Below are 21,559 nucleotides of genomic sequence, written 5' to 3'. Positions count from 1 at the left end.
TTAATTCTCAGATTATGCAGCTTAATAAGAGATAATGCCTTTTCTATGCATTTCAAAGCACAAATCAAAATGTATAAGGGCGACTGGCTTAAACTTGTGAGTGCCATTCATTTCAGCCCATGCAGCCCTTCAGCCTGGCTGCTGAGAGCTGTGCTTACTTGCTGCTTTGTGAGTCTCTGCACATGCACGGTCGCCCACTCTAAGGGAACATGCACACACTCTATTTTCTCTCACACTGTCTGGCATACTTTCAGCATAACTCTTCGAAGGCTTTCTGAACTGCTGGGTATGGTCGTCTGATTATTATTTTTTTAACTGGGAACATGTTTAGTCCAGTGTTATTTAAACAAGCTTATCTCTTTGATCAAAGTCTACAATCTGAAATTTGAACAGGGTAGGGAGGGTGGCTGGGTGGGTGAGGAAATATATCAAGTACATAGTTAAGCGTGTGCTGATGTCTCAGCTCTGTGCTTGCGAAGGTAAAAACATATATTGCTTCAGAATATTCTTGCAAATGTAAAAAAACTTTGACTATTTTAGTAAAAGTTCTGAAAGTATAGATTTATTTCTAAAACAAAACCAGTTTTAGTAAACTTTTCTTGACACTTCTAGTGACCTGCATATTCCGTTTTTCAGCTTCTTGGGTTTTTTGAAGGTTGAGCCAAATAACTGTGGAGTTGTTTAAGTATAGCATGGGCTTTGCTAGTATTCAAAGCACACTAACTGGAGCCCGTATATTAATGCATTTAGGGTTGACATTAGCCTATTTCATTGACTGAACCACAGACCACAGCAATGAAGCTGGAGAGCTTGAAACAGTTTCTGGAGGTTTTCATTTAGCTCGTTCAGGAGAACTGGTTTGTGCGAAGTTAAAATTATATGGAATGAGATTGCAAGAAGAAGCATGCATGCCACACCTTTTCATTATGTTCTTTCTTTTCTTTTTTTTTCTTTCTAAATATAACTTTGAGAGGCATGTCAGATTTTTTTTGAGCTGATCCCATTTGATTATTTTAGATTACTTGATTTCATAGCCTGATTTCAAAATTCAAGTTTGCTAAGCTTTTGTTCACAAGACTGGGAAAAAGAATTTCCTGTATTTAATTTATGTATCATGCAATTAAATAACCATCTCCTAACTGTGGCAAAACGTGAATGATGTTTAGTTCATGATTTTATGCATAAAAAGAAGCAGGCATAATTTTCTAGGCTAATCTAAAGCTTTTCCTTGCTTTTAAATGTTATTATAGTACTCTAGTAACCGCAAGTTGCTGTTGCTGATGGAAGTATATTATAAATCTTCTCTTCTGCAGAGGTATCATGCACACTTTAATTTTGTGAGATGGATTTATGGACTGGGGCTTGCACCCCACACACCCAGACACACAAACATACACAGACACACACAGACACACAGATGGGCACTTGCACACACACACACAAACACACACACACACATTCTGCTGTGCCCTATCTCGGTTACAGCACAGTCCTGCCCAGGGTCAGTACAATGTACACATTACATATTTCTAGCAAACATGAAAATGAATCAAACAGAAGGAGAGATAAGCACAGATAGATTGGAGCCTGCTGAGGAAATAAAAGGCAGTAATCTGACTGACCACTGGAGTAGTCTTCCTGGTTAGATTTAAGTGTTCTTTCCCGTTAGTTGCTGTAAAGCACTGTACCCTGAAGTGAAAAATTAAACGATTAGTAAGAATGAAGTAACATTTAGACGGACAATTCTTTGGTATAACTCCAAAACTAATTGTTTCTGAAGTGATGTTTAAACCAGCGTCGGCACAAGGCAAGGGTTCCTGGCTCACAGCCAGCACCTTGTAATGCATATTAGCGCAGATGAGGAGTTCCTAAAAGTTAGAGAGAGGGAGAGGGAGGGAAGAACAGAGAGAGAGAGAGAATGTGCGTTTTCAGTGCTCACTCTGCGTTTGTTTGTATCCTCCTCCTTGCCGAGATTAAAGGAATACCTGTGTAGTGCTGCTTTATTATGATTTCTGTTGAGCCTCAGAATAGGTTCTGGTATTTTTTTTAGGTGGACTGCCAGCTGCCGATCTCGCTGTTGACAGTAAAAGCAGATATGTTCCTTGCTCACTGCCATTAGTACTGACCATGACCCTTCACACCAAAACCTCTGGAGTTACCCTGCTGCACCAGATTCAAGGCACCGAACTGGAGACACTGAGCAGACCTCAGCTGAAGATTCCCCTGGAAAGATCTCTCAGCGACATGTATGTGGAGACCAACAAGACAGGAGTTTTTAACTACCCAGAAGGAGCCACCTATGATTTTGGTACTACGGCTCCTGTCTACAGCTCTACTACGCTCAGTTATGCTCCTACTTCTGAATCTTTTGGGTCCAGCAGTCTGGCAGGATTTCACTCACTGAACAGTGTCCCACCAAGCCCAGTGGTGTTCTTGCAAACGGCACCCCAGCTCTCACCGTTCATCCATCATCACAGTCAACAGGTACCCTATTACCTTGAAAATGATCAGGGCAGCTTTGGGATGAGGGAAGCTGCTCCTCCAGCCTTCTACAGGTAAATACTACAGAATTTTTTCTTTCTTATTTAAGCAGATGATCTGAGAAAATTAGAATGTAGAAATCCGTTATGCCCTAATACTTCCTTTTTGTGTGAAGGAGCATGTGATTTAACTGACTCATCAGTGATATCTAGACCATAAGAAATAGAGTAGAATAAAGCAAACTGTAATTCACAGCCCACTTGTGACTGTAAGCTGTAAATTTTGAAAATCTGTGTAAAAAAACCAATCAGATAATGGGTATAAATGTTTCCTGGGAAAACATGAAACCGTAATTGATTAAAGAATGGCAAAGGAACTCGGTATTGTAATACATTATAATAATGGCTGAAGTATACTAAAAAGACTTCTACCATCACACATTTTTCGGTGTGAGTGGTTGTTTGTTCAGCTCTTAGCTGGTAGTAAGGGTATTTTTCTCCTCTGTCTTCCTTTGCATTGTGAGAAGTGGCTTACATAGGAACTTGTTCAGAAGCACTATATCCTTCTTAATCAGTGTTAGAGTTGACTCGGTGACAGTATTTAGGTCAGTAATCACCTTCCCGAGCTATCCAAAGAGGTGTGTGCATATTAACGTGCAGTTTTCATTGGAGGGTGATATATATTAACTGTAAATCTGGCATGCTGCTTTCCAAAAGAGGCTCGTTCAGTGGGGTTTTTAATATTTTTGTCCCTCAATAGGAGGTTGGTTCTTGTTTTTTCTTTTTGGTCTGGAATAGAAAGATAAAAGTATCATTGAAAGAGGGAAATAAATTTCCTTGGTTTAAATATTTATTGTCAATTGTGAAAAAAAATTCATCTTTACTTCAAGCAAGTGGCAGAAACTGATAGAATTATGGCTTTTAAAAAAATAAATTGTCATATGTACCTATACCCACTCGGTTAATGTTTTATGCAGTGTTTATAGCATAGTTTTTTCAGCTTAGTATACTGACCTTCAGTGAATCAAAGCGAAGAGTTAGATATACTTTTTTTTTTAACTCTGTCATTCTCTGTTGATTTGAGAGATATAGGTGAGTTTGTTAGAAGTGTAACAACTCTGAAGAAATAAAAGCAAGTAATTTTTTTCCATGTTGAGGTCCAGACTCTGCTAGACTTATTTGCACAATATAACATGTTACCATGAACAGCAATGTATGTTCTTAAGTCTAACTCGGCCTGACTGAAAATCTGGTAGTAAAATCTGGTCCCAGAAAACAAAATGATTGCACTTTTTTGCAATGGATTAGGCAGTTTTGGGGAGCAGATAAAGACTGGTGAAATCGTAGGTAATGGTTATGTTAAATTGTCCAATACAGTGATCTGTAAGCTGAATTGATTCAAACAAAATTCATTTTAGTGCAACCAAACACAGTACTTCCTGGAAGAATGAGTACATGTCAGAGCATAGTGATCCTGAATGATTACCAGTGACTTGAAAGTTAAACTGCACTTTGTGCTCGATTAAAAGACTTTTTTTATGTGAGTGTCCTGTGCAAGCCTATGGTGAAAAGTATGTAAGCAACCTTACATATGTAAACAGTGGAGTAGTGAGTTTGTGAAGCTGAAATACACAGTCAGAAAAGGTTCTATAGTCAGGTATTGTACTGCAAGAGGATTCAAAACTAAGAATCACCTGGACATAGAAGTTGCTATGGTAATAGAGTTGTTTCAATTTTCAGTTTTTAGTGAATTGAGGTGACACCCTTCAAAATAAAATTAAGGTACTTTTTTGGTTTAACAGCTTTAGCAAATGTGTAAGACCGGTGCTGTATTCCCCTTTTCCTGACATTTCTGATCAAGGTTGTGTGTCACCCTTGGAGATGTGTGTTAGCCATTTGAAGTTGCTGAGGCCTAATGCAGCTGTAATTAGGTGAATTTATGATCTTGGATATGCCAGAAGGTTTATCTGCATACAGTGTTATACAAATGATTTAATGGCCCCTTCCAGCCATAACTCTGTGGAACGCATCTTATGTGGTAATAAGAAATGTGTTTCAAAGTGCTTGCTATGATTATCTTTTGTTAACAGGCATGGTCCTGTTGAAATTAAATTGACAAAAACTTTGCTTTTTTGCTTTTCATTTTTGTGAGGTTGTATTTAAAAAGTTTTCAGCCTCACAACATTAAACATTAGGTCTTTATTCTTGTATTTTGGCATGAGCCCAATCACTAGTAGTCTGTCAAAAATAATTTGAATAGGTGTTCACTGCCTGGTAAATATTTAAATATCTAGCCATTTGGTTTAAGAATAAGTTCTTTAAAAAACTTCCAATTTGCTTTATTTATTTGGCTAGTCTCATTGGTTTCATTTGGGTTATGGGAGAAAAGAGAACATAAGGCAGTGTAATCTGCCAATGAATAGATTGATGCTGGAGATTGAATGATGTCTAACTACCAAAATACTGAGTTTCTGGAACAACCTACCAGTAGGAGTGGTAAAGGCAAAAAAATCTTAAAACAGAAGCCCTAAAAACAGTTATAATGAATCATGATTAGTTGATGATATGGCTGCCTGCTTCTATAAAAAGTTATGTAACCTAAGACCCAGGAAGACTCCTCTGCAATTCTCATTTACCTTTCTGTCTAACTGAATTGTGCTGTTTGGCTTTTAGGGCTGAAATATTTGCATTGTATCACCCTATTCTACTCTGAATTTGGGATGCAAGTGCTGCATTCAGTGATACAAGTATCTAGAACAATAAATAAACATTATAGATTGAAGCTGAGATTATATTCCTCTTGACACTCGGACAAGATGTTAAAAATCTTCAGTCACAAAACTAAACAATTGCTGTGTGTGCTAAGGAAAATTTTTAATGTTTTTTGATTTTGTTAATAAGCATTTAAAATCATACTGCCTATAGAAAATATGTATTTATAGCTTTATAACTATATGTCTGCTAATTCTGAAGTTATATTTTGTCTTTCAAATAGTTACTGTTTTACCAAAAAAGTTAGTCTCTTGTTGTGAGATAATGGTATGCTTCTATATCTAGCTGAAGGACATAATGATACATGAAAAGAATGATTTTTAAAGAATGCAATAAATATATTAATATCCTTTCTGGAATCTCTAAATCATGAGGCATCAGAATTTGAGAAGCAGAAAAAAAAGGGCTTAATTAACTCAAATTGTGCTGTCTATACCTAGACCCCTTTATGTCTGATCTTGTGGCTGTTTTTATAGGCAGCCAAACTAAAATACCTTTTTTTAGCTGACAATGTCAAATGTAATTTTAAAAATTTTATTGATAATTTTTAGTAGTGGGTTTTTTTAATTATTAAATGCAGTGGTTGAAAATTATTACAGGAAATCTTGTACTCATGACTATTCCAGTGAATTAACGGAAATATTTATTTTGTTCTTAACTATTGAATTTGAGTTCAGTTAATTTCTACTTATTTCCTCTCACTCTTTGGCGAGTTTTGATCCACTCAGGGAAAAATCAAGTCGTTCAGTAGTTAATTTACCTCAGTAGATTGCTACAAGCAACAGCAGAACGTCCTTTTTGCTCTGCCAGTGTGTGATATCCTTGTGTCGTCTCACTGAGTCTGCACTCCTCAGATCTGAAGTAAAATCGTGCATATACTTAAAGCCCTTTGCAGCCTGTCTTTGGTGCTGGTTCAAAATTTGGCCAAAAAGAAAAAAAGAAAAAAAAGAAAAAAAGAAAAAAAAGACTTCCAGCTGCCTGATGAGAAAGCTGTCTGTCAGTCTGTAGTGAGGGATAGAGGTTGGGCAAATCAGTGTACAAACAGAGTAATAAATTAATTGCTCCCTTACTTTTAGTGGCTAGTTTATATCTTCTAATATTTCAGCCTCTATGTTTAGATTAATATAATAAAATATTTGTTTAGTATTAGCCACAATTATCAAACTGCAATTGAGTCTGCTGTTCTAATCTATATGAACACAGCTTTAATTTCAATGCTTGGTAAAATTGAGAAAGATTGCAAATGTAGATTGATCCCTCTTCTGCTGCAATTCATAAATCCATCTGTCGCAAAAATAGTTACATAACCAAATGCATCCACATACATAAACTTTGCTCACTTTGTCTGATACATTATGAATTTTTCTAGCTGTTCATGTTGATTCATAAACAAAGATTTTTTTCCAAATTTTAAAATTAAAAGTGTTAAAATGAATGCAAAGTTCAAAGATTATTTTTCTTTTCTTATTTTTTTAAAGTGTAGCATGAAGTATTTCATAACACAGACTGTGATGTAATGTAGTGTTTTGCTTTCCTTTTTTGTTTATTTTTCTCTAAAACATCAATCTGCTCAGAGGTCCTCTCTTGAACAGTTCAAGTGCTCAGGCATTTTCTTGAACACTTGGAGTGTTCCTGTTTTCAGGCCTTGTGCTGATATCTCTGACAATTTTGCAGCAACAGATGACTGTAATAAAAGAGACAGGAAAACATGGAGTTGTCTCATGGATAGTTTCTTATCTCATGGAAATGTTGTAAAGATAAGCCCATTAAGTGTTCCGAGATGCTCACATATGCCAATTATGAGGGACTTGTACAAACCAACTTTGGTGTTTCTGCAGCCCTTCTTGGAGCACGTGCTGATGTGGATCCTGCTGCAATTGTGCTGGCACCATAAAATCAGCAATCCACATTGCTGAGGAGCACATGTGATCTGTGCCTCCTTGTGCCCCTGAATAAGGGCAGACAGTGGTGGAAAGGGGTAAAAGAGCTGTTATGCTTCCTCATTATTCTCCATTCTGCCAAGGCAGATAGATGGATCTCACTTGCTCTCTCTTCTCATTGAAGAAAACTTTCTTCATTTCTGCAGCAGTTATATTTTTGCATAAACCACAGATGTAGGAAGTGCTCCATATACCAAGTCATTCCCAACAGGACTTGAAATTTGTGTCTAAACCCATGGTTGTTCAGACTGTAGAATGGGGTTCATCTGATCAAATGTAGCCCTAGGTCTATATTAATTTTTCCTGTTCCTGAGGCTTCTGCTGCTGTTTGAGAAGCCAGAAGGTAAGATGGGTGTAGCAGATGTGACACAGAACCCGCTGGGTAACTATGCTGTTTGGGGTAGGAGCTGTGTGTCAGTGAGAGTCACCACCTGGAACACCACAAATGGCATTGACAGCAGCATCAAACGTGCACATGGACCCCCTTCTTACTCTGAGACACAGAGAGACACTGACAACACACTTTGTCTCTTTCTGGGGTACTTGATTAAAGCAGACCAAGTGCAAAAGCCAAATTTATCTTCCTATATTATATAAGATGGCTACATTCTATTCCAGATAGCCACTGGATGAAGATGGATACCCAGTGATATCCAAAGTTACTTGAAATTAATCCCAACCATACATCTCCTGTAAAGAAAAAAAACAAAACAAACCTCTGTAATGTTCCTTCATATAGACACTGCATTTTGTCCCTGGAGAGGGAGACTAGGAGTTGACTCTGTGTCACTGGCCTTGATCACTGTTGCTCTGAGGCTATTGAAACAACAAACACTGCTGGCCATATCTGCTGTGATATGGAAAGCATTAGTTGCTGGCATCAGTTCCTTCAGCAATTGCAAAGTGAACATCAGATGCCAGCATTTTTTATTAAACCAACCAGATAGGCTGACCAGATCTAAGGCATTGCTCCAGAAAACCACAAGAGTCCTGCAACTGAAGTGCATCCATATTTCCTAACAAATTGAGATTTTGGAGATTTTTGTAATTTGATATTGTTGACAATGAAACACTGAAATGAATCATGAGCTCCCTGGTCTGTCTGCAAGGAGTTTTCTATTATCTTTTCGGGCATCAGAACAGAGATTAAAGCAGAGATGCTGTCCTTCAGCATTCTCATTTGAAGTGCTGTTTTCATTGCATTCATTGCAGGGACTCTTCATAAAATTTGCTGTACAGGGAGAAGTCACATCTGAGGCTGAGTGGCCTTTCCAGTGACTTGCAAAAGGTTATAATTTACCACAGCTCGTTAGGATCCCTGATCAATGTGACACTGGGCAAGGTAAGGTATTTCTGCTTTTCTGCCAAGCTCAGATTCCAGTTGCTGGGAAGCATCTTATTTCATCTCACTCAAGATATTCTTCTGTAAGACTATGAATATGTGAGTGATACCTGTTAGAGACAAGAAGATCATGAATCTGCAGGATAACATTTTTCCTTGCTAAGATATTGATAACATATCAACATATTGATAATTGGTTTCAGGAGTGATTTATTAAGTGTTTTATTTTAAGCCTTTACTAGCAAAATGGAATATGGTCCTCAGAAGATAGAGAACTTAAATATGACTGTCCTAAATGTAAATCCTATTTGACACATGTAAATAACAATTGCAGTGGTCTTCCAACCATTGCAGTCTTAACTAATGACAAAACAGCCAGCATCTATATAAATAAGAAATAAGAAAAGATGGCTCACTGCATGGAAACCATTGGTAAAAGTGAAAAATAGCAATACAGGCTGAAAGTTTTAAGTAACTAAGAGGATTTCTTAAAAAAGCAGTTGATGACTAACAGTGAACAACTGTGCATGTATCCACTTCATGTCCAGTGGGTTTTCTACAATTCTTCAAGTGTGCAGTTCCCCCTGTGTTAGACAACATGGGTGAAATGTGTCACATTCTGGTCCCATGTGCTGCTGTCCCACAATGCTGTCAGGTGCCAGAACCGACCTCCCCAGGAGGCAGGCAGCAGAATCAGTGCAAGGTAACTTGCTACAGGGGAGCATTCAGCATCTCTCCCTCTGAGGATGACAGAGCAGTGAGCATTAAGGAAGCACTGGGCTGCATTTAATGTCAATGCATTTTCACCTTGCATTCAAAAGTGAGTGAGCAGTGTGGGTTTTTTTCACCTTGACCATACTATTTAATTAAGGGAATTACTTTTAACTGATTATATAGGGAAAAACTGTATTCTTCCATTCAAGTTTTTTTCCAGCTTCTCAGCAATCTGTAGTGCAAATTTCATTGCTACTTCCATCTTTTCTCCCCCTTTTACTAGTTGCTATCATGCAGTGCTTTGATCCCTCAGCATACTTCAGTACTGATTTGTGCTGCTAAAAGACAGTTATATAAAACTTTCTAGGATACTACAAAGGAGAGATCAAAGCTGGAAGAAAAAGGAAGGGAAATTTACTGCAACACAGGAAAAGCTCATGATAATAAAAATCATTAGGAAGATGCTGTGCAGAAAGCAGCAGCTGTAGAAGAAAATCCAGCATAAGATTTAGGCCCCAAATCTTAAATCACAAGGCTGGGAAATTCATAATAGCTTTCCAAATAGCCTTCACTGTGGTTTTTGCATGTAGTTCTGTTAAAATTGGAATACGTAATACCTACTGCTTTCTTTCTATTTCCCTTCTACTTTTCTTTTTTATTTTAAATGTAATTCAGGCTTTTGAGATAAGATCTATTAATTAAAAAATCAGTGAAAGATCATAGAATCGTGGAAGTTTGAGTTGAAAGGGAAGACTAGTTCCAAGTTGCTTGGCATGGGCAGGGACACCTTTCACTAGACCAGGTTGCTCAGAGCTCCATTCAGCCTTGCCTTGAACACTTCCAGGGATGAGGCATTCACAACTTCTCTGGACAACTTGTTCCAGTGCCTCATCACTGTCATAGCAAAATATTTCTTCTTAATATTCAGTCTAAACCAACCCTCCTTCAGTTTAAGGTCATTTCCCCTTGTCCTGTCACTACAAGCCCTTGTAAAAAGTTCCTCTGTGGCTTTCTTGTGGGCCCCCTTTAGGTACTGGAATGTTACTATAAGGTCTCTTCTTCGGGCTGAACAGCCTGAGCTCTCTCAGCCTCTCTCCATAGGAGGGGTGCTCCATTCCTCTGGTCATCCTTATGGTCTTCCTCTGGACCTTCTTGATAAGGTGGCATGTAGTAGACCTCCACTATAATGTCAGCTGTCCCTGCCCCCCCTTTAATCCTGACCTGTAAGTTCTCAGCTGGCTCTACATCCATCCCCAGGCAGAGATTCTTGCATTCCAGCTCTTCGTCGACATATTCTGATGCTTAGAAACTTAGTCTTTTTCCTTCTTCAAGTTGATCTGTAAACAGATGGAAGTTTGGAAGGTGCTAACTCTAAAAAATGTAATTTAATTTTACTGTTGAAGACAAGTACTATAAAACCTGATCTTTGGCAAAAATAAAATGTCACATAATACCCTGCCATCTCTGTTTTCAGTTTATAAAGCTAGTAAACATTCTTAAAACATTTCGTTTGCTGAGCAATCTTGATGAAGCAGTATCTAGTTATTACTGAATAACTTGTATCAGTTGGTATCTAAAAGAAATTAATTAAAATAAGTGTTCCCTGCTTTCATTATTAGTTATAGCTTGGACTTGACAGTGAGATCCCTGTTTCAAATTACATATCACAGAACCCCTGTATTCAGGAAACTGTAGCAAAGAATACTCTGAGAGTGCACAGCAAATCTAGTTGCCTTCGGGGAACTAATATGTAAAAGGACAACTTTGTCTGTTTGCTTCCATCCTGCAGTAAAATGATACTTCTCCTTCAGCTATATTGATAACCACAAGCAAAGAAAAATATAAATGTTGCCAGCACATGAGCCACTGTAGCAGATTTATTACCTTGCAATACCTTTTTGTGGCTTGGATTATTTAGAATTTATGGGTTGAAAAGTATGTTAGCTTATTCTTGCTTTGCTATGAGAAATATAATCCTAATTTTAATCTACAGGAATATCAATTAGAGATAAAGCATGCAAACCCTGGAAATGGTGAGAGTATTTTAGTTATGTTCATGGAGAAATATGGTGAGATAGAAACCCATATAAAATAATGTAGCTGAATGTTTAATGGTAATAATATCAGAACCAGTTAAGATGTTAGAATATATGCCAGATGTGTGCCATTTTAAGGAGTCAAATATTTTAAAGCAGGTTGAGCATCAGTAAATTGTTACTGTTTTTTCCTTGATTCATGTCATAAAAAAAGCCAAACAAAGTGGAAGTAAATCTGATTTTACAGAGAAATTTTTAAACATCCCAGAATAAAACTCAACTTTATTTACTGGCAGTTCTAATAACACTGTTTATTGTTAAGTCTGGCTAAGTTCCTCTCTTTTTTGCTTACTTATATTCTTTAGCTTTGACTTATATTTTCCATGTTAGGTGATTGTCTCAGGTAAATTTTTAAAAATGCATTTTGACAAAAGTGGCTCAAATTTCTAAGTAATATGGAGGGAAAAGAAAATTTTGCTGTACTCATGGCAAAGAGCCCGTAACCTTTTCACTTGATTTCCTAGACACCATTGTTTAACAGGCATACATTCACCTAATACTTGGTAGTAAGGGAATGCTGTCAAATCAAGGTTATTTTTCTTTATTTTTCTCAGCAGAAGTTTTGCTCAAATTTAAGCTACAAACTCTTGAAACACCTCACTATTCACAGTGGGAATTTGTTTGCATTTGATAGCTAAATTATATGAAATTTTATCTACCATGCATGCTCTATCCTTTCTCAGTGATTGCATATTGGCCCGATTGCAAGAGCATCCTTCTCTGACAAAATGTGTGAAGTTGCTTCATTGTACAGTTGCATGACATTTCAAAAGGATTTTCTCTGCAAATATTACTGTGGGCAGGGGCAGTTTACTGAGAGATGAGAATCACAGAGTAATGTAAGTTTGAATGGGCGAGTAAGTTCGAAGATTATCTGGTCAACATCTTGCTCAAAGCAAGGCTCGCTTCAAAGCTAGATGAGGTTTCTCAGGCCCTTATCCAGTTAAGCTTTGCAGATACCCAGGAATAGAGGCTCCACATCCACCCAGGGCAGTCTTTTACAGTGCTGAACCACTCTCACTGTGAAAAAGTTTTTCCTGATATATAATTAGAATATTCTTCACCCTAAGATGTTTCGGATGTCTCTCGTCCTTTCATGGTGTGCTCCAAGAAGAGTCTGGCTCTGTTCCCTTTAAAGCATCCCATTATATTGTTGAAGACAGCAATAAATCCTGCCTTAGCCTTCTCTTTGGAAAACTGAACAAATCCAGTTCCCTCAGCATCTCCTCATATGCCATTTGTTCCAGACCTCTCCTCATTTTAGTGGCTGTCCCTGGACTTGGTCCAGTTTGTCAAAAGCTGGCTTCAGCTTGGTAAGCCCCAAATTGGAAGCAGTTTTGCAACTGCCAAGGACAGGGGAACCAGCTCTGCTCTCAGCCTCCTGTAGATGTTCATATTAGTACAGCCCAGCCCCTGCTGTATTTCTGCTGGGGGTTATTCTATTCCAGGTGCATTACTCTGTGGTTTCCAGTGCTGAAATTAATGAGATTTCTCCAGCCATTGAGATCTGGGCCATTTCTCCAGCCTGTTGAGGTCCACCTTGCTGGGAGCTTTTCTCTGCAGCAAATCCACCACTCTGCATGTTCCCTGTCTCCCAGCTTGATATCTGTCATTACCTTGCTAGGGGTGCAGTTTCTCCCTTCATCTCTATTGTTATTGAAATATTCACCTCAGTATTGATTGCCCACGAATACTATTGCAAGCTTACCAGATTTCAACTGCTCATAAAAGTCTGTTGAGACTAGCAGGCATTTTCCATCCACCTTATAGTTCATCTGTGCAGCCCATATCACACTTCACCGGGATTGAGAAAATTGGTCTCCCTTGTGCTTTTAGTGCCTTTGTTCTGTGTTTGGCAAAAGTCACATCAGCAGAATGCCGTAAAAAATCGAGCTTTCAGTATGGGAAGATGGGCTGAGAAGAAAATAAAGGTGGTTTCAATGAAGAACAGGATGGGGCCAGTGCAGAAATATGATGGGTCTGGTGAGGTAGAAACTTTGAATCTCTGGAGAGGTGCTGTAGCAGGCTATAGCAAACTGTGAGACACAGCATGGAAGAGGAGGGAATGCTCTAGTAGTAGAAAACAGATGATGTATAAGTTCCTGGAAGAGTTTGAGATGGACTGAAAAATTAAGATGACGGAGAACCTCCAGAACTGAAAAAGTTGAAGAAACCCCAGAAGAGGTCTGAACTGGAGATAAATAATAGAATTTAAATGCTCTTGAGCAATGTGACTTGGACTGGGAATGGGCTGTAAACACTGAAACAGGGCAAGTGCATGTTAACAAAGCTTGGAGAAATAAAAAGGCTCACAGGGAGAAACAGGGAGTATGGAGCTGGCCCATGTAGAACTGTCTTCCTCCTGACAGATGTGTTCAACTCTTGCATTTTGTTGCTGTCTGTTATAGATTTAGCCAGGAGGTAATGGATTAGCCCAGCTGTTGGTTTGATCAAAGGCCCAATGTGGCAGACGTTGGTGCTGTCCACATGAGCTTCCATCACTCCTGAAAAGACTGCCACTCACAAAGACTGATGGGATTTTGATTATTTTAATTGTGTAAAGCGTTGGTATTTCTCATATGCATAGAGAAAATCAAGTTATGCGTGAGATCATATCACCAACCTTCCTAAAGCTGAAAGAATTGTGTGTGTAGATTTCTTCCTCTCTTGGCATAATGTCCTAACATGTGAAATGAAGACATTGCTGTTTTACCATACAGGACCTCTGTGAACATTTATTCACTCTGTGAAGTGCCCATCTGTAATAATGAACTGAAAGTCATGTGCGAAAAATCAACAGCACTGTTTCCATAGCAGGCTTATAACAAAGAAGACATGAGGCTACATATGAGTAAGGGTGAAAAGAACAAAATATTGAGTTGGTTCTCAGTCAGTGAGTATGGGTTTGGAAACTAGCAATGGTATTGCTAAATACAGTATCTGAAATGGAACAAAAATTGTTTACAAGCTGGCTAAACACACATACCCAGCATATTTCTCAGAAAGAATGGGGCATCAATATATTTCCACTTCAGTCCTAATAAGGAATTGTATGTTCAGCTACCTTGCATTTATTTATTCTATAGGTAGATAAGGGATGACTGCACAGAATCAAGGAGTTCATTTTCTTTTGGCATGAACTTTTGGATACAACCTTCAGTTCATTGTATTCTTTATTCAAGATGAAGGACTTTGCTGGTTTTATTTCAGCAAAACACTGAAGATCTTACTCTTCAGAGAGAGGGATGCACTTTAGTACAAAAATATATAAGGAAATATAAAATGCTGTCTGTAAAGCCCCCCCCTCCTTTTCTTTTTTTGTTTTTTTTTTTTAAAGCATTTAAGAATGTTACCTAGGATGAAGACTGCATTTTCAAGAAGATTTAAAATGTTGTTGTATGGATTGAAGAAGCTTTTAAATAATTTTTAAATGGCAGTTTTAGGTATTAATAGCTTCAAGCTGTTATCATGTATGACCTATTTTCTGACTCATAAATGCCTTATTTCCTCTCTCTCCAATTCACTTTATTGTCAACAAATGTGGATCTGTCTGGAAATGTCAAGCAACCTGAAAGTTGCATTGCCTAAGAGACTGGCCCCACTTCAGCACGGTCCTTCTAGGTTATTCCAGAACTAAAAAACAGAGGAGAAGAGCAAAATTATTTGTCTTGTTTATTACAGGGAAGACATGGTAAGAAATAAATGAGAGCAGGTCCCCAAGACTACCATTTCATGAATTCTGATGAGAGACATGTTTGTGTCATGTAGCAGCCTAAAATGGATGAAGTCTGGAGGTACTTTTTGTTATAGTCAATTTGCTACCAGATTATTTGGGGAAGTTCTCCTTGTCCCAGAGAAATTCCTCAGGTACATGCCTGCCAAATACTTGATCCTTTTCTGATGACATCAGAGAACAAATTTTAAAAAATAAGGACAAGACTTCTGTCCTGTGGCCAATCCTGAATCCCAGATTCCAAATCAGAGTTTTCATTGCAACATTCTCTCTCTAAGGGTGAGAGATATTAAAGACTGCTTTTGTGGGAACTGACTCCTTGAAAAGGGTAATGCCAGTCGTTAGTCCAAACAAAAATAGGCTAAGTAGAAATAAAAAATAATAATAAAAAAAGAAATATGTATCTAATGGAAATGTAGTACAGTATTTCAGTGCTTAATAACTCTGAAATCACTACCTTTATTATAAACCTCAGTTGTCCCAGCATAGTTAAGGAATGGAATGGAAGTTTCATTTACTGCATACTATGAATAATTACTTCAGAATCACTACAGAAAGGTTTAGAACTGGTATTTCTGTAACTGGGAAGTGATTGGTGCATGCTGTCCAATTGCATGGTTGGTTTTGGGGGGTTATTTATTATTTGTTTATTTATTTATTTATTTTAGGATCCTTGGTTTTTTGTCTGTGTTAGGCTCTGTACGAAAATTGTCATAGGGAAAAATTAATTGAAGAGCTACTTTTATTATTTAGATTTGAATTTTGTGACTCTCAGCACTTCCAAGCTATTTTCTTTGTCTGTTTAATCCTTGGATGTTCTGAAGATGTGGGGTGCTGTTTCTACCATTGGACATATGCACAGTTGCTCTGTAGGAGGAGCAGGATGTAAAAGATGTCGTAAAAAATTACTTTGTTCTTGCAGTTAGAGGTTCTGAGGTAGGTTTGAAATTCAGTACCATTTCAGATACTCAGATGATATTAATCCTCATGCTGTTAGCTGAAGTCTAATACTGAATGGAATTATCACTGCACTGAAGTAATTGCTATTGAACATGATTTTTCATAGATATAATCTATAAACCCATTTCAATTGTAGTTTTGACCAAATGAATTTGTGATGATGAGAGCTTCCATAAAAAAAGGTTGAACGATTGTGATTCATTAATTTAATAAGGCTACCTTGTAGTTACAGAGTATTTTTGAGGAGAACTGATGAATTTTAAAGCAGAAGTAGATACTACATTAGGAAACCTGCTGCTAAACTTGAAATTGCCGTTTTAAACTTTTCACTTTTTATTTCAAAATAAATGTCAAGGTCATAAAAAAAGTTTGTGCCAGTTCAATTTCTTGTCTGAGAATATGATTTTTGCATTTGCACACATATATCATAGGGTTTAAGTGAACTGTAGCTGATAGGTTCAGAAAAATATCTCGTGTCTTTTTAAACAAAAAAGAATCCAAATAATTTTTAGACGGTGCTTTGAATATGAATCAAATTTAATAAACAGAAACCTACTAGCAGATACCTATTCATACATTAAAAGCTCAGCTAAAAATTGATTCCTGTTGTTTTTGGTGGATTTTCGTGCTTTTGCAGAGCTGCCCCTTATCAGTAAGGAATATTGTTTGTCTCTCCTTCCCTACACATTTCTCATTTTCTGACTCACTATCATGTGCAGCAGCATGCCTTCTCTTTGCCCCCAGTGCAGAGTTATGTATACTTGCCTTTCCAAGCCTGCTGCAGTGTGTACACTTCCACCACTGTTCAGTTCTTGAGGGATGCGTGATACAGAGAGTGCAGCTGGAAGGGAGCTGAGCTCTTGGGTAGGAATGCAAAAGGTTCTCCAGCAAGGTTACCAGGGTTATCAGCAAATGAAAACAGAAATCAAGAATGTCTCATGTAGCAGTTCCCACTGGGGTTTGTGAAGCAGTGCTGAGGCTGCAGAATGAAGAAACAGTTAAGATACATTCATGGAGAATCTCTGCACTATTGGCTTATCTTTCCATTTTATGTGTTATACTTTCCAAAATGACCTGATTGAAGCTGGTTTTGGATTCTGGATTTGCAATAGACAAGAATTATTTAGTATTATTTAACTTTGTGATCTGTAAATTCACATAAATATGTATGTGAAATTAAGTGACTATAGTGCTAGATGGAACTAATGAAGAAAGACAGTACAATTTTAGAACTTACTGATATTTCAAAATATTTTTATTAATCAGAACTAAATTAAAACCAAACCAGAATTAAATAAAAAAACAGAGGCTTATGGGCAATAATTGAAATATCTTCCTTTGTCTTACAGAACACTTTTGATATCACAGAATCACAGAATGATCAAGGTTGGAAGAGATCTTCAAGATCATCTAGTCCAACCATCAACCCAGCACTGCCATAATCACCCCAACACCATATCCCCACGTGCCACATCCAGATGCCTCTTGAACACTTGAGACAGTGACTCTACCGCCTCTTTGGGCAACTTATTCCAATGCCTAACCACTTTTTCAGTGATTTGTTTTTTTAAAATCTTTTTGGAACCTCGCCTGACATAACTTGGGGTCACTTCCTCTTGTCCTTCCACTTGAGACAGGGCAGAAGAGACTGACCCCTGCTTCACTTCAACCTCCTTCAGGCAGCTGTAGAGAATCTTCTCAGAACAAATAACCCTATTTCCCTCAGCTGCTCCTCATGAGACTTATGCCCTTTCTTGGACTTGCTCCAGCACACTCCTTTTTGAAATGAGTAGCCCATAACCAGCCACAGGATTAGAGGTGTAGCCTCACCAGTGTTGAGTACAGGGGGATGATCATTGCCCTGATCCTGCTGGCCACACCGTTGCTGATACAGACCAGGATGCTGCTGGCCTTCTTGGCCACCTGAGCTCATGTTCAGCAGCTGTCAACCAGCACCCCCAAGTCCCTGTCCACTCAGCAGCTCTTGAGCCACTCTGCCCCAAGCCTGTAGCAATGCATGGGATTATTGTGACCCAAGTGCAGCACCCAGTGCTTCACCATATGCAGATATATTTTTGAATACATGGACTATTTGAAAATCAAGCATTAATTTTGGTCATATTTATACTACAGTAAGCTTAGAAGAGAGCCTGGTGTTTTCTCCTAACTTGCTGCTCATTCAGGTAATTTTCTGGAAGACTAATATCTGAAACAGAATGTTGGCAGCTCTTGGGACCATTTAGGTGTGAGGAAATGCAAAATATTTTAGGTGTTTCTGGTGAAAGTTGTCATAGCTGCTGGCTCTTGCAGGTCTAGTGCCATGAGAGTCTGTGGGGCTAGGATAGGATCCTGCTGGTCTTCCCAGAACAGATTTGAAGTGGGCTGTGCTGCCATCAGCTGCCAGCTTCAGCTCCACTGAGCTGCTGCTTTCCTGTCGAGGCTTGGCCTCGTCCTGGGCTAACAGGTTTGCTGTGCTAAGTGCAGAGCAACATGCACTTCCAACATTCAGCCGTATGCAACAAAGCTAGAAATGAGTAAATAGATGGGTTTTCTGCATTAGTTAGCCATTAAAGAGTATTATGCAACAAACAGAAGTTCAAATCTGGGTGGATTATTTTTCCCTTCATTTATAAGCAGCATGCATATCTGGAAAATGAATATTCAGCCGGAGTGCCTGGTGTCTAGTAGACTGGTGTTAGGTGTCTCCCATGTGAATGGGTAATGTATTTTTAAATGTCATGACGGAAGTGTGGCTGTTGTGTCCATAATACTGTACATTTAATTCTACATTAATTTGTCTAATAGACTTTTTCCTTCCTTTGCAGTTTAAAAGGCAGGGAGCAATTACTGTCTAGCAACAATAAAAAGTGAGAAGATTAATGAGGTGTTATATTGTGGCACCTGTGAAGAACTTGAACTTATTCTGTGTTGCTGTGAGGAATAATAAATGCCACAAATAGATTATATGGATTTGCCAAAGTGAAATGCAACTCTTTAATGTATTGAAAAAGAATTATCAACAACACAAGAGGCAAGTTTATGTATTTCTCATGGACCTAATTTCTCACCACAGTTGCATAAGTTACCCCCAAAATACATCAACAAGCTGTGTTGCAACCATGTATTATGTGCAGTTGGCTACATGAATGTATTTCCTACCTTTCATGAACCATGTTCTCTTTGCTTGATTGCATAGTCAGCATGTGCAAATTAATCTGTGAATGTTATCTGAATAAATAATTTAACTATTTTGAGATAATTTAGAGAATTTGGATATGCAAAACTTACTATTTACTACTGGGTTAGTACTGATGACTGGGAAACCTGCACATGATGAAAGATCTGCAGAGAAGAGAAGCTCTAGAGGAATGAGGAAAAGAACATGGCCCAGTTTTTCAATGTGCTCTTTATTCTGTTGTAATGCAACCATTAGTCTGATCAACTGAAAGCTGCCACTGAAGGAGTATTTTTTCCCCTGTCACATTACTGGTCACAGTTCCTGTGGCTGGATTAGTAAGCCAGTGTGAGCGCACAGTTGGGATCCTTCCTTCTTCACTCTGCATTTTCTGGCCTCCTCCCATCTCAACTCTTGTGACTGTATGTTGAACAGCATTTATTTTCTACTCTGGGCTTCAACGTCTATGTTCAGAAATGAAAGGAGAGCTAGACTGCCTGCCTGGCAGCAGTTTACAGTTTCTGTGCTTTAGACATAAAGAAAAATTACAGCCCTTGTAACCTTTCACACTAAATTTTCAGAGGTGATGTCCAAGAGTTACTTAGAGAGATGCTGAATGTTTATGGCTGCCCTTGTTTGAAAGAAGAGCTGTAGAATGTGAGAAATCAAATAATTTTGGAATCTCTCTGGTGGAACAATCTGTTCAGGTTCTGTTTCTTATTATTTCTTACATGATTCTGAACTCCCCCTCTCTAGAGGTGTTCAAGACCAGGCTGGAAAGGGCTCTGAGTAACCTGGCTAGTGAAAGGTGTCCCTGTCCATGGATGGAGGGTTGGAAATGATCTTTAAGGTCCCTTCCAACCCAAATTTTGTGATTCTAAATTTTGTGATATTTATAGCATATGTAATTTTCTGGAGAACCTCTATAACATACATAATCAGTAATTATATTTTATGTCACTGTGTGTTAACAGGGTCTGGCCTTAAAAAGCTAGGACATACCTAAGAGCTAGAGTACATGGTATTGACAGATTACACTGCTGTATGTCAAACTCTAGCATGTTTATCTCATGATTTTCTCTTCATTATTACTCACAGAATGACTTGGCATGCAAAGTTGAATTTTGCAATTTCCAGAGGACAAGTATAAGTCAAATACCTCAGCTGGATCAATGATTCCTCACAAACTATCATGATTTTGTGAGGCATCTTATTTCTGTGCATCCATCTTGCCTCCATTTCCAATGAAAGGACAAACTAAAGCATGTTTCTGTAAGGTCTGCATTTCCCCTACCAGGGTCCAGGCTGTCCAAGGCTGAAACTATTTTTGCAGCTCATCCCTGCAGGTGAAATGCAGTCCTTGTATGCAGTGACTGGACAGTACAATGTACTTTCAGACTGGCTGTTTGTTTGCCTTCTGTCAGGCTTTTTTTCACCTGTCCTTTGATGGGTTACACTTGGCCATGGGATCTTTTCCCATCAGTTTCCCTTGCTACACTTTCAAACATATGACTTTCAAACAATATTTAAATATCTAGAGGGAATATTCCTTGTACATGTACCAGTAGAATCATAGAATAATAGAGTATCCTGGCTTGGAAGGAGCCCACAAGGATCATCAAACTCCTGGCCCCGCACAGGACAACCCCAAAAGTGACACCATGTGCCTGAGAGCATTGTCCTAATGCTTCTTGAACTCTGTCAGGCTGGTGCTGAAGTGACCACTTCCCTGGGGAGCCTGTTCCAGTGCTCAGCCACCTTCTGGGTCAAGAGTCTTTTCCTAAAATCTAAACTAAACCACCCCTGAAACAACGTCAGGCCATTCCCTTGTGTCCTGTCACTGTCACCACAGAGGAGAGATCAGTGCCTGCCCCTCCTCTCCCCTCATGAGGAATCTGTAACTGCAATGGGGTCCCCCTTCAGGCTCCTCCAGGCTGAACAGACCAAGCGACCTCAGCCCCTCCTCACACGGCTTCCCCTCAAGGCCCTTCACCATCCTCACGGCCCTCCTTTGGATGCTCTCTAATAATTTCATGTTGTTATATTGTGGCACCCCAAACTGCCCCCAGCACTGGAGGTGAGGCTGCCCCAGCTCAGAGCAGAGCAGGACAATCCCCTCCCTTGCCTGGCTGGCCATGCTGTGCCTGCTGCCCCCCAGGACAGGGTTGGCCCTCCTGGCTGCCAGGGCACTGCTGACTCGTGTTCAACTTGCCATGGACCAGGACCCCCAGGTCCCTTTCCATGGCACTGCTCTCCAGCCTCTCATTCCCACTGTCTGTACACCCAGGGTTGTCCATCTCAAGTGCAGGGTCCAGCACTTGTTGAATTTCTTAAGGTTGGTGACTGC

At 38.9% G+C, this 21,559-nt stretch overlaps 1 protein-coding gene across 2 annotated transcripts in view; it reads left to right on the top strand.

Moving 5' to 3' along the window:
* Positions 1–21,559, top strand: part of ESR1 (estrogen receptor 1) — a 182,466-nt gene that overhangs the window by 72,655 nt on the left and 88,252 nt on the right. Inside the window, exons 1-2 of one of the 2 annotated variants that reach the window (XM_088161720.1) lie at positions 263–286; positions 2,051–2,555. In XM_088161720.1, coding sequence (XP_088017846.1) covers positions 2,128–2,555 — 428 coding nt within the window. In that variant the 5' untranslated portion in view covers positions 263–286; positions 2,051–2,127. Of the gene's footprint in view, positions 1–262; positions 287–2,050; positions 2,556–21,559 lie in introns of those variants that run through there. The other variant, XM_088161719.1, reaches the window with a different exon arrangement.

This window comes from Sturnus vulgaris, chromosome 3, assembly GCF_052056855.1.
Source record: "Sturnus vulgaris isolate bStuVul1 chromosome 3, bStuVul1.hap1, whole genome shotgun sequence".
Lineage (NCBI taxonomy): Eukaryota > Metazoa > Chordata > Aves > Passeriformes > Sturnidae > Sturnus > Sturnus vulgaris.
The sequence above is the reverse complement of the archived record's forward strand: the minus strand, read 5'-3'. Positions and strand labels throughout refer to the sequence as shown.